The 13,054-nt window shown below is 36.1% G+C and overlaps 1 protein-coding gene across 8 annotated transcripts in view; it reads left to right on the top strand.

The window, feature by feature from the left end:
• Nucleotides 1–10,679, top strand: part of STRN3 (striatin 3) — a 134,006-nt gene extending 123,327 nt beyond the window's left edge. For all 8 annotated transcript variants that reach the window (XM_015143492.3, XM_015143490.3, XM_015143491.3 and 5 more), the window contains 3 exons: nucleotides 2,245–2,352; nucleotides 8,749–8,835; nucleotides 8,917–10,679. In XM_015143492.3, coding sequence (XP_014998978.1) covers nucleotides 2,245–2,352; nucleotides 8,749–8,835; nucleotides 8,917–9,086 — 365 coding nt within the window. In that variant the 3' untranslated portion in view covers nucleotides 9,087–10,679. The remainder of the gene's footprint in view (nucleotides 1–2,244; nucleotides 2,353–8,748; nucleotides 8,836–8,916) is intronic.
• The last annotated feature ends 2,375 nt before the right edge of the window (nucleotides 10,680–13,054 follow it).

Below are 13,054 nucleotides of genomic sequence, written 5' to 3'. Positions count from 1 at the left end.
TCCGCCTCCCGGGTTCACGCCATTCTCCTGCCTCAGCCTCCCGAGTAGCTGGGACTACAGGCGCCCGCCACCTCGCCCGGCTAGTTTTTTGTATTTCTTAGTAGAGACGGGGTTTCACCGTGTTATCCAGGATGGTCTCGATCTCCCAAAGTGCTGGGATTACAGGCTTGAGCCACCGCGCCCAGCCTTTTTGTGATGTTTTAAGTCGGATTATTGCTTGGGTTCATTAATTTTCTATTGAAAAATGATTTTCTAATTTTATCATTCCCTCTCCATTTATTAGCTAGATTATTCCTATAAAAAAGAACATCTCCTTATCAATAATCTGGTTACCTTGGAGTTAGTGTGTATTAAGGAAAGGCAAGATAAATTATTGGGTTTTGGTTTTCCCCTTTATTTACCAGTTTTCAAAATAATGAGTTGGTTTGCTAGCACCCTCTAAAGGTGACCAGTTTGTCTTGGGTGGTGTTTTTGGTATCATCGTACTCTCTCATGGATATAATGTATTTGATGTGTTTCAATCCATTACAGGTATTATCTTTATTTATTGCTGTTCAGATCCTTTCATTTTGGCCAGTGGGGCTTACTCAGCGGGGCTGAGGTTGGCTCCTGAGTCCTTTTGCCATGACCTTGGTAGTTGTTGATAGCTTCCTGATATGACATACGACAAGTTGTGCTAGGTTCATCTTGTTCATTTTGTGCCCTAGATCTGAAATCAGCTATTTATTTCAGGAGTTGTGGTTTCTTTTAGTGGGAAATGGCATTTAGAGACTACAGTTGGGGTGCTAGGCTGCTGAGTTGATCCTCGTGGTCTTCATGGCTCCTGGGTTGTTCATTGTGTTAGACTTTCTCAATGTACAGAGCTAAGAAATAAGCATTTTTTAAACAGTAAAATACTTCCTCTTCAAATTCAGATTTATTTTGGTTCTCAACAAAATTGTTTCTTATTTTATTTACCCCACCCACAGTATACACAGAATTGTCTCAGTAATAATACCATTGCCATGAAAAGATTGAATATTGATAATAAAACTTTGTAATTAGCGTATATTCCACTAGTAATATACAATCTGATTTCTGTGCTTTAAAGTCACTTGGAATAGTTCCTTCCTTTGTAGTTATACCACCAGTTGGATATACTTAAGTTCATTTGTTTAATTTTACTTTTGATTTTCATTAATTTCTTTTAGAAAAACAACTGTTGGTTGGGCGCGCATTGGCTCATGCCTGTAATCCCACCACTTTGGGAGGCCAAGGCAGGAAGATAGCTTGAGGCTAGGAGTAGAGACCAGCATGGGTAACATAGTAAGGCCCCATCTCTACCAAAAGCTTAAAAAATTAGGTGGGCATGGTGATGTGTGCCTGACGTCCTAGCTTTGGAGACTGAAGCAGAAGCACTTGAGCTCGGGAGTTCAAGGTTACAGTGAGCTATGATTGCACCATTGCACTCCAGCCTAGGCGACAGAGTGAGACCTTGTCTCTTAAAAAAAAATTGCTTTGTAATTACGTAAAATATTTACATGGTGCCATGGTCAGGTCTTAAACCAAAATTATCTTCTCTTTCCCAGTATCTCCTCAAACCTTTTTTTAAAATTACCCTACATAGATAGCTATATATACATATTTTTTTCTGTGTTTAGGTGTAATATATGAGTCATGGTATGCATGCAGAATGAATGATCTAAAGTCTATTAATATTGAGGATTTTTCGCCCATTTATTCGTTTTGATATTTCTCTGTTCTCCCTCATCTTTAATAAAAAGTTAGTAAGAGCTTACTGGAAAAGAAAAAAGTCTCATCTTTAAAGAGCATTAATTCCAGTTTTCTGTTTTTTTGTTTTTTTTGTAGGTAGGATGGGGGTTGTTCCTTACAAACATCTAACTAGTAATTATGAATGTTTCCTTCTTTAAATGCTTATAATTCTTATATGGACTGTTTATTAGAAGTAATAATTGTGGATCTTTTAAAAATTCTAAACTACCTATAATAAAGGGCTGCATTAAAAACACTTCTCATTTTTTCTAAATTTGAGCCTAGTACAGTCTATATTATAGGACATAATAACATAAATGTTTATTTTTTTAAAAATCTCTCTGGAGTCCTTATTTCGTTGTCAGATTTTTTGTTTTATGCAAAAGGTTTAGTTTTTAATGATTTTTATATTTTAACATGATTAAAAAGGCCATTATCCAACTTCTTATTAAAGGTTTGAATTTTAACGTATTGTCTTCCTTTATTTTTCAGGTTTACAATCTAATAATCATATCAACAGAGTAGTAAGTCATCCCACACTTCCTGTTACAATAACTGCTCATGAAGATAGACACATCAAATTTTTTGACAATAAAACGGGTAAGCAAAGTCTTCTTTTCATATTAGTTATACTGTAAATTTGAGATGATCGATAATGCTATTTTATATAAGGTATAGTGAGTTTCAGATATGAAATTGCCAAATGAAACCATTTTAACTCAGATTTTTGCTTTTCTTAATGTTGCACATTTATGTTGTTTTATCCTTAACTAGCCATAATACCTTGCCTAGCTATTATGATTTCTTCAAGTCATGTTAGTTAAATGTAGATCCTTCCATTTGAAATTTTTTCCTCATATTCTGTTATGAATAAGTATGATGGAAGAGGTCTCTTTCTGGTGTTTGGCATTTCCAGTATTTTTTTTTTTTTTGCGGCAGTTTCGCTCTTGTTGCCCATTATCTAGTCATTACCTAGAATAGTACATAATATATTGCTTGCTCTCTCTCAGGAAAGGTCTGACAGCTAGAAAGGCTACTTGAGGAGAGACTAGAACAGTCAGGGTACTGAAGGACTTCTAAATAAGAAACATAAATGGTATTGCAACATTGTTACAGGGTAACAAATTATCAAGTAAGACAGTGACCCAGAATTACAGGTTTCTCTTTGAAGATTATATAGAAAATGGCAATATGTTTTAGTCCACAGTCTTAAGGATGAAACCCTTTTGTTCAAACAACGCTTTCATGGACAGATTCTTTTTAACAAATTGCAGACAAAATGAATATTTACAGGTTGTGCACAGGACGTAAGATTCAAGTGGATGTTCTCTTTAAAAAAATTATTTAAAGTATTTTTTTTTTTTTTAATAGTGACAGGATCTCACTGTGTTGCCCAGGCTGGTCTTGAACTCCTGAGCTCAAGCAGTTCTCCCATCTCAGCCTCCTGAAATGCTGGGATTACAGGCATAAGCCACTGCTTCTGGCCCGTGTTCTCAATTTAACACTTTATCAAATCAATCCTTTGAACTATTTTTATGAAACCAATAATGTTTTTCTCTGCTGCAAGAGCAGAGAGGTTAATTTCCTTTGTGTTTCTAAAAAGATTCCTTTTTATTAATTATTGAAGATTTACAGTTATATGGGAAAGTTCAGGAATTTTAGTAGTTCTATTAAAAGCAAAAGGTGAGAATCTGTAGAGCTGTTTTATTAGCAGAAATCAAGAAAGTGGTCAGTAAAAGTTTACTCAATATCAAATAAGCAGTGTATAGTCTTTCAAATTGTTTCCAAATTCTACCTATTTACTCTTTCTGTTAACTAGTACCTTGCCTGTAGTATGAAGATAATTGAAGCAGTAGGTTCCAAATAATAGGGAAAAAAAAATCCTTTTCTTTTCATTTCTTTTTTTTTTTTTGGAGCCAGTCTTGCTTTGTTGCCCAGAGCTGTAGGGCAGTGGCACCATCTCAGCTCACTGCAACCTCCGCCTCTTGGGGTTCAGTTGATTCTGGTGCCTCAGCCTCCCGCATAGCTGGGACTACAGGTGTGTGCCACCATGTCCGGCTAATTTTTGTATTTTTAGTAGGCATGGGGTTTCACCAAGTCGGCCAGGCTGGTCTTGAACTCTTGAGCTCAAGTGATCTGCCCGCCTCAGCCTCCCAAAGTTCTGGGATTACAGGCGTAAGCCACTGTGCCCAACCATAGTAGAAAAAAATATTTCTCAGTTGACCTCCTCTCTATCACCTTTCTCTCTCTCTCTCTCCCCTCCCCTCCCATCTTTCTATTTCTCTCTGTCTCTGTCTCTCTCTCACACACACACACACACACACACACGCCCTTTTGAGTTATATGAAACTATGAGTTGTCTTCAGATGTGGTGGTTTTTTTTTGAGACGGAGTTTCATTCTTGTTGTCCAGGTTGGAGTGCAGTGGCACAATGACGGCTCACTGCAACCTCCGCCTGCTGGGTTCAAGCGATTCTCCTGCCTCAACCTCCCGAGGTAGCTGGGATTCTAGGCATCTCATTCCACGCCCGTCTAATTTTTTATATTTTTAGTAGAGACGGGCTTTTATCATGTTGGCCAGGCTGGTCTCGAACTCCTGACCTCAGGTGATCCACCCACGTTGGCCTCCCAAAGTGCTGGGATTATAGGCGTGAGCCAGTGTGCCCGGCCTGGATATGGTGTTTTCAAAGAAGTTCTTTAAAAATTCATTTAATTGTGGAAAATAGATTGTCCCCATAACTGCTACTTCCGGTTAGCTAAGTTGTTTTTAATAGAGTATTATGTTATAAAATGAGTAGTAAATTTATTGAGCTTTTATGTCTGAAACATGATAGAACTTTATGCTGTGAATAGGCTCAATAAATATTTAAATGAGTAAACCATTTTAATGAAAATTTTCTCAGCATTTTGTGTTCTATACTGCACTGGATACTATCATGTATAAGATGTGGTTCCTGATTTCTCTGGGCTTGTCTAGAGGAAATAAGAGGGGGTGCGGGAGGGTGTGTGCAAAATGAAGCTTTGCCTTAGGAATGGAAAGGTGTTTTTGGGTTGTTTTTAAGTGAAGGAAGTGGTAGTAGGAAGTTACAGGTATGGCGATATTTTGAGCAGAGGCGTGGTGGTAGAAACTTTCTAAGGAACAGAAGTTTCTTATAGACAAAACCAAAGACAAAGTTTGAGGAAGGAAAATAGAATCTATTGAGGAGGACTTTTAGAACCAGGTTAAGAATATTGAATTTTTGTCTATGCTGTATATGTGGGAACTACTAAAAATATTTGAACAGCAGGGGCTTGGCAAAATTGGTTTAGAAAAATTAAGTCACATTTTGCACTATATGATAGATTCTTGACTTTAAAGGATTTAGAGTTTTCAATTTCTACTATTTATTTCAGAGAGATTTTCAGGGCTCATGGTTTCTACCAAAATTTTGGTAGAGGTACAAATTCAAGTTTCCTATGCTGTGTCTGAAAGACTTAGGTAGTGAGTGATTCTAAAGAACCTATAGTATGAGTGAGGGATGTGGAGGAGTGGGAGGAAGATCTTATATCAGTTGTGGACTCATTCATTTAGCAAAATGGCTAGACTATCTGCCATATTCTTGGCACAGTTCTTGAAGCTTGGTGAACAGAATTAAATGTCCTGTCCTCTTGCAGCTACAGACTAGTGGTATATTGTCTATTCTGTGTGAGACATTGTTCTATTTTATTTACATATGTTAACTCATTTGTTCTTCTAATAATATAATAACTCTATAAGGTAGATATAGTACTATTATTATGCCCATTTTACACATGAGGTTGAAAGGCTTAAAGAAGTTAAGTGACTTGTACAGTATTTAAACTCACAGAGTTTGTTTCTGTAGTTCACATTTGACATCTTTATTTTCTCTCCATTTAATAGAGGCCCACAATATTAGCCAGTGAAAGGGCTTAAGGTGCCAGGGAGGGGAGAATGGGCATGTGCAGTAGCATGTGTCCAGCCTTTATTTCTTTAGTCATAGGAGGAAAAAATTAGGATTAGTATTGGTAGATTATTAGCAGAAGCATGAGGCCAAAATGAAATTGGTGAGATGTGAGAAGCTGCAGGTGTATGTTAGTGAAGGAGAGGTCCTAGTTACTGGAAGGGGTCAGAAGCTTTTGTGATTTATGTGGTCACCAGTGGAAGCCCAACATACAACTTGGTCCAGCATTGAAGTCTCTATTCATGGTCCATCTGAAGGGATTACTTACATTTTGAAGTGATTTTTGTGACTGTGGACAAGAAGGGTTAACTCTCAATTGACTTAAGATAATCAGGGTGAGGGTTAGTTTAGTGCACATGTTGGAGAGCTGGAGTTAAACTTAGAAAATTATAGCATCCTTAAAGAAATGTATAGCTCTCGTATTGGAAAAAAGTCTTTTGGTTTAGAGATGTTAAACTTAGGAGATAGAGGATCATTCTCAAGAGAGAAGCTTGAACTAGATCTGTGAATTAAAACACCATCAAGGCTAGGTGTGATGGCTCATGCCTGTAATCCCAGCACTTTGAGAGACTGAGGCAGGAGAATCGCTTGACACCAAGAGTTTGAGACCAGCCTAGGCAACAATACAAGATTCTGTCTTTACAAAAATTTTAAAAATTAGCCAGGCATGGTGGCATGTGCCTGTAGTTCCAGTTACGTGGAGGGTTGCTTGAGCCCAGGAGTAAGGTTGCAGTGAGCCATGATGGTGCCACTGTACTCTGGCCTGAGTGACAGAGCAAGACCCTGTCTCAAGAATACAAATAAAATAAATTTTAAAACTAAAACTTACCATCACAGATTTAACATAAGGAAAGCTAATGATACTTGGTATTTAACCCCTAATATTTTGAAAGTATTGTCATGGAGGCCATCCATTTTATACGCTGTGGTCTTTTATAGGAATTTTGAGAGGAGTGGATTCTAGAACTGGAAGATGAATTGTGTTGAACTAAACAATTGACGATAGTTTGTTGAAGACTTTTCTGTTCTTTGGGCTAGCAGAGTAGAATTTCTAAGACTGTTTTGTTTATTACTCTTAGTATTAATGAGAGATAGTTGTGGCTTGAAATGAGAGACTTTAATTTGGTCTTAAATTTTTGACTTTTTAAAAAATTTTGTCTTCAACTGATAAGTGTTTAATAGTTCTGGAAAGTGACAGGACATTTTTTCTTTTTTGAGACAGAGCCTCACTCTGTCACTCAGGCTGGAGTGCAGTGGCACAATCTCAGCTCACTGCAGCCTCCGCCTTCTGGGTTCAAGGGCTTCTCTTGTCTCAGCCTCACTAGTAGCTGGGATTACAGGTGCTCACCACCGCACCTGCTAATTTTTGTATTTTTAGTAGAGGCAAGATTTCACCATGTTGGCCAGGCTGGTCTTGAACTCCTGCCCTCAGTTGATCCGCCCGCTTCGGCCTCCCAAAGTGCTGGGATGATTATAGGCATGAGCCCCTGCCTATTACTTTTTATAGGTTTTTTGGAGTGTATTTTTGCACATTTTATTATGTTGTGGTTTTGTATTCAGGTCAACAGCTATAGCCCCATTACAAATAATAAAACTAGACCTCTTTCATACCTTAGTGTAGAGTATCATCATTGGGACCAGAGGCATGGTTAATGATTATAACTAGAATTTTGGAAAAAGCCTCTATCTTTCATTAGGGACATCCCAGGCATTTGAGTAATAAAGACTCATTGCTGAGTGAAAGGGGAGTAACTTATAAAAGTATCAGTATTTCTATTTTATTGCCTGCCTAGTGAATCAGTTTATAATGTTTTCTATCCATCCAAAGCATGTATTGCCATTGCAGGATGCCCTTGCCCCAAAGTATTTGTGCAATACAACTTTGTATTCACAACTTGTCTTTTAAATTCTACTTTCTATTGAATTCCATTTGCTTGCCAAATCTTCACTGAAGATACTAATTAAGTCACATTTTCCAGAGCAGCGTTTTTGTTAATGTCTGGGGAAATCTAGAGTTATTTGTTTACCTCCTTTCTTTTTTAGAGTATGTAAAATGATTTTATTTCAAAGGATAAGTGAACTGAACTTGATAATGGAATGTTTAGGTAGAAATATATTTTTTGGTGATTTAGTTTTTGTTAGCCCAGTATATAATATAGTCTTAAGGTCTTTCACTGACACTTTTCCTTCCTTCCTCCCCTCCACTCTCCTTCCCTCCCCTCCCCTTCCCTTCTTTTCTTTCTTCTCTTTTCTCTTTCCTTCCCATTTTCCTTTCCTTTCTTGACATTTCTCTTTGTTGCCCAGGCTAACTAGAGTACAGTGGCAACTCACAGGCACAATCATAGTGCACTGCAGCCTTGAACTCCTAGGATGAGGTGATTCCCCAGCCTCAGCCTCCTGAGTAGCTTGGGACTACAGGCACACCTCACCACACTTGGCTTATTTAATTCCAGTTTACATGATCTTAAGCCTTTGATGCAATCCATTGTCATTGCTTTACAGTATCTATCAGATATTGTCAGATACATGTTACACAGATGTCTTTTTTAGGAGTAATTATCAGAGAAAGTTCTGCATTCGAATTAAAATTGTCTTGAAAACATTACTGTAGTGGTGGATGTACTCTTAAAACGTTATGTTAAGTGAAAGAAGCCAGACACAAAAAGCCACATATTGTATGAGTTCACTTATACGAAGCATCCAGAATAGGCCAGTCTATAGAAAGAGTTGATTAGTGGTCAGGGGTTGGAGGGACAAAGAGGAGTGATTGCTTAATTGCATATGGGGTTTCCTTTACCAGTGATGAAAATGTTCTGAACTCTAGAGAATGGTGATGGTTGCATAACCCTGTGAATGTTCTAAAAGACACTGGATTGTGTACTCAAATGTTTATAGTGGTAAATTTTATGTTGTGTATATTTTACCACAATAAAAAAGTTGCTATAATGATTGTTTTATGTCGATGCTATATTGTAGTTTCTGTTCTCTCATTAGTATTTGTGAAAACTTAATCTGTTCTGTTATGTTTTGTTTAGGTAAAATGATCCATTCTATGGTAGCTCACTTGGATGCTGTTACAAGTCTAGCAGTAGATCCTAATGGAATCTATTTGATGTCTGGAAGTAAGTCTTAAAGTCCTGTACTGCCCACAAACTTTATAAAAGATTGTTACTCAGTAACAAATTTTATTTGTTCTTTTATAGGCCATGACTGTTCCATCAGATTATGGAATTTAGACAGCAAGACATGTGTGCAAGAAATAACAGCTCACAGAAAGAAATTGGATGAATCAATTTATGATGTTGCTTTCCACCCGTCAAAAGCATATATAGCTAGTGCAGGAGCTGATGCCCTTGCCAAAGTATTTGTATGAATCAACAAAAACTTGCATCGTAACAAGATTTGCTTGGACAGAAAGAGGGTCTGCATCACTGCCATCAAAAAGGTTACTGATATGACACTACATGTGATCTGCCTGGTGAAAGCTATTTGGGGCAGGTACAGATTGGTGGAAATCACACCTTAATGTCAAGCTCATTAAGTTAACTGTAATTACTGTATTTTGTGGGACAAAGAAAAAAGGACTCCAGTATTTGTGGCCTGTACTGGATATGAACTGAGCGTATGTCTGTTTTTAGGTGTCTTTAAGCCAATGTGGAGTCTGATCTTTCAAAAAAAGTTTTTTTGTTTTTTGGTTTTTTTTCTTTTCTTTTGGACTCTGTGTGCTGCCTTAGGGTTAGGAATGTGGTGCTCTTGTTGGGGGAAGTGAGCTCCAAGAGTAGCTTTTTTTCATCTCTTAGTGATTTTCTGTTTATCGGTTGAATGCCACAGATTCCCTTTTAAACTTATTTTGCTTTAAAAAAAAGAAAAAGAAAAAGAAAATTTAACTTAAAATATTTTAGCATTAGTTGCACAAAATGTTTGGATAAAATTCTAGTTTTTATAAGTCTTTTTATATATTTAGCCTGTCACAACAGTGCTCAAGATTGTATTGAAGTTTTTCTGCATTATACAACCCTAAAACACAGAGATCTCACTGACCCGCTGCCCTGTAACCACTTTCTTTTCCTTCTGTTGCCTAATACAGCTCAGCTAAGTCCTTCCATAAAGATGCTAAATAACTTTCATCATCACATAAATGTCTTCATAAACCAAGGACTATTAAGTGTATTAAAATGAAACAGTGGAGTTTAGTACTCCAAATGAACTCTTAAAGAAAAAAAAACTAATCTTGGCATCCTATCACTATGTGATATTTTGTACATCTTACTGTATTTACAAGTTTATTTATCAAGGATTATCCATCTTGCTAATGGCCTATTATTTATTTCACTTTTTGTTGGTCTTTATATCCTTTTATTAATGTGCTAAAGGAACCTGTATATCTATTTTGGAAATCTTTGAATAGTCTAAAATAGACTAAAAATGGAATATTTTATAGTTTAAATTACAAACCAAGATGGTTCCCCCTAAGATACGTATCTTGGTTTACCATGATTCCAAACAAAACTAACTTGTTTTAAAATATTTGGAGTAAAATTTTATTTGCATTACAAATAGGATACTAAAATAGTTGAATCAGGATACAGAAATCTGCTGTGTTTTGACTAGTTATCCCTGTTTTATTTTTTTAGATGTGCTTAATTTTATGGTGTAACTAAAGATTTTGTTTGTGTAATGCATGATTAAGACAATAAAGTATTTTTTCTAGTCTTCCAAGAAACTTTTCTGATCAGTTTGCGAGTTTTGATGAGTTTTGTAAGGTTTTTGTTTTACAAACTATGAATCAGCAAATTTTTAAGATTGTACCACATAGCAAACATACAGCTGTTGAAAAATAATGTATATAAAATGCATATAATAAATATTAAATTGTGTACCTGTATGTTACTGTTGGCTACATCATTTTGTGTTGAATAATAAAGTGCAATACTTTACTCTCCGTAATTAAACTAGGAAATGGAGATTTCTTAGTGAGTCCTTCATTTTTATGCTGTTCTTTCAAACTTTGTACTACTTATTGATATTCTAATAAGAGTAGATCACTAACACTATTAATAATGTCTAAGTATTTCACCCCACTTGAGGATTAAAAAAAAATCTTCCATTAAATTATGCAATGCAAAATAACTCCCGAAAATGCACAGATGCAGTTATAAATAATTTGCTTAGACAACCTGTTTCAATCTGAATTTCAGTTAATGGCAGTGTTGTTCCTATTTGCTATACCTGTTTCTACAAAAAAATTCAGCAAGAAATAAACTACATTGAATATTTAGCTTAGTTGGTGCAAAAGTAATTGCAGTTTTTGCCATTTCTGGCCAAAAAAAAAAAAAAACCTGTTAAAAGTCATACAAATAATGTTAAACATTAATATTTTGAAACGTGTCTTCAATAAGGTAATATCCTTTGTCTTTGAAGGGAATTGCAGATGAAATTACAAGGGAACACTAGAAAACTTACGCGTAAAATTCAATTTGAATGCTTGCTGCTGTTGCTGGGGGAAAAAAATTACGTTGTACACATTGAGAAATTTTGTCATCTACCATAAAAATCTAAGTGGCAATTTTGGTCATTGATGAAAAACAAACTTTTCAAGGTTTTTTTTTTTTTTTGAGATGGAGTGGAGTTTCACACTTGTTGCCCATACTGGAGTGCAATGGTGCAATCTAAGCACACTGCAATCTCCGTCTCCCAGGTTCAAGTGATTCTTGTGCCTCAGCCTCCCAAGTAGCTGGGACTACAGGCATGCATCACCACGCCTAGTTAATTTTGTATTTTTAGTAGAGACAGGGTTTTACCATGTTGGTCAGGCTGGTCTCAAAGTCCTGACCTCAGGTGATCCACCCGCCTCGGCCTCCCAAAGTGCTGGGATTACAGGTGTGAGCCACTGCATCCAGCAAATTTTTTTTTTAACCATTTTTTTTGTTTCTCTGAACTGAACATTCAACTAAAGAACAAAGTAAAGGGGGTACTTTTCTCCTCTTCTGTTTCTTCTTTTTTGAAATAAAGAATAAGCTTTTCCAAAGCTAGAATTGTTTCTAGCAGCTGTTTCAACCCAGTACATCACCATTGATCTGAAATATAATTATTGGAATGCATAAACATTGATGTATTTTGGAATGTATTAAAACTGAAATGGATAAAAATTAGTATATATATTTTGTTGTTATCTCCTTTGGTTGTATTTTTCTCTGCAGTATTTAGTCTCTTTGGAAGAGACTAAAGGTATGCACAAATAATGTCTTATTTTCATTATGTGTGCTTCCATTTGACACATGGGAAATTGATTTCACTATTAAATAGTACTTTATACAAATCTTAATATGTTGATTTCTTCCCTCAATAGTTAATCATATTCTGCCTCTCATATTTCATGTTGTTTTTCTCATTATTTCAAACTAGGTAACATCCGTTGAAGACTAACATTGCATTTAATGCATTAAGTTATAAATGGGCTAGCATATTTGAAATCTAAGCATGTTTGCTTAAGTTGGATTGTAATACATCTTTCCTTTTTACTCTCTGTCCCCTGTAAATAACCTTTATCCTGATTATGTTTACTTATAAAATTATTGATAGTAACCTACGGTTCTGATTTCTGCTCTCTTGCTGCTATTCCCTGGTTACTTCAGGTGACTCAAAACTTGGTCCTTTATAATATAAATTAAAGAAAAAAGCACTTTCTTAAAAGGGCTAATGAGTGGTAGTTGGGTTTTCATTAAAGCTTAATTTTCCAAGGGGTTGTACTCCTAGCTGAGAGTTTTCGGTTTACTTACTGGGGAGAAAGTCATATTATGCTAAACCCAGTTTTTATGATGTTTAATTAAAATTATCCTTGTTACATGATTCAGTCATGTTTGAAGCATTTTATAAAGGGGGAGGTTGTCTTCTGAAACTCCATTTTCAATTTCAAATTTTTGTGTAGTGAAAAAGGCAATTCCAGTTCAGTTTTTCCCTGTGTGTACTCCTTTTATTCCTCTTATGCAGGGTATAAAACTGTAAGACTCAAAAGATTTACTGGAGTATATTATTCTGACTGTTTAACACCTTTTTCAGGGGGCTTAGGTGGATGAGAGGAGGAGATAGGACCCGTATTTAGAAAAGACAGGCAAGATGGGATGATAGAGCACCTCTTTCTTTTGGGAGAGGCCTTGGTGAGCTAATCATCTAAGTCATATTAAGGGAGTCCTAATGTTCTCCTTTCACATTAGGATGAAGGGACCAACTTCACAAGCATTTTTAAGTAAAAATGATGTCAATTACAAAACATTTCTGGTGAAGCAAGTACTCAAAAATATCTTATACTATTTAACCAGGTAGTCGCTGTGTATGATGTCT

Source organism: Macaca mulatta, chromosome 7, assembly GCF_049350105.2.
Source record: "Macaca mulatta isolate MMU2019108-1 chromosome 7, T2T-MMU8v2.0, whole genome shotgun sequence".
Classification (NCBI taxonomy): domain Eukaryota; kingdom Metazoa; phylum Chordata; class Mammalia; order Primates; family Cercopithecidae; genus Macaca; species Macaca mulatta.
This window is presented reverse-complemented; position numbering and strand designations above follow the sequence as displayed.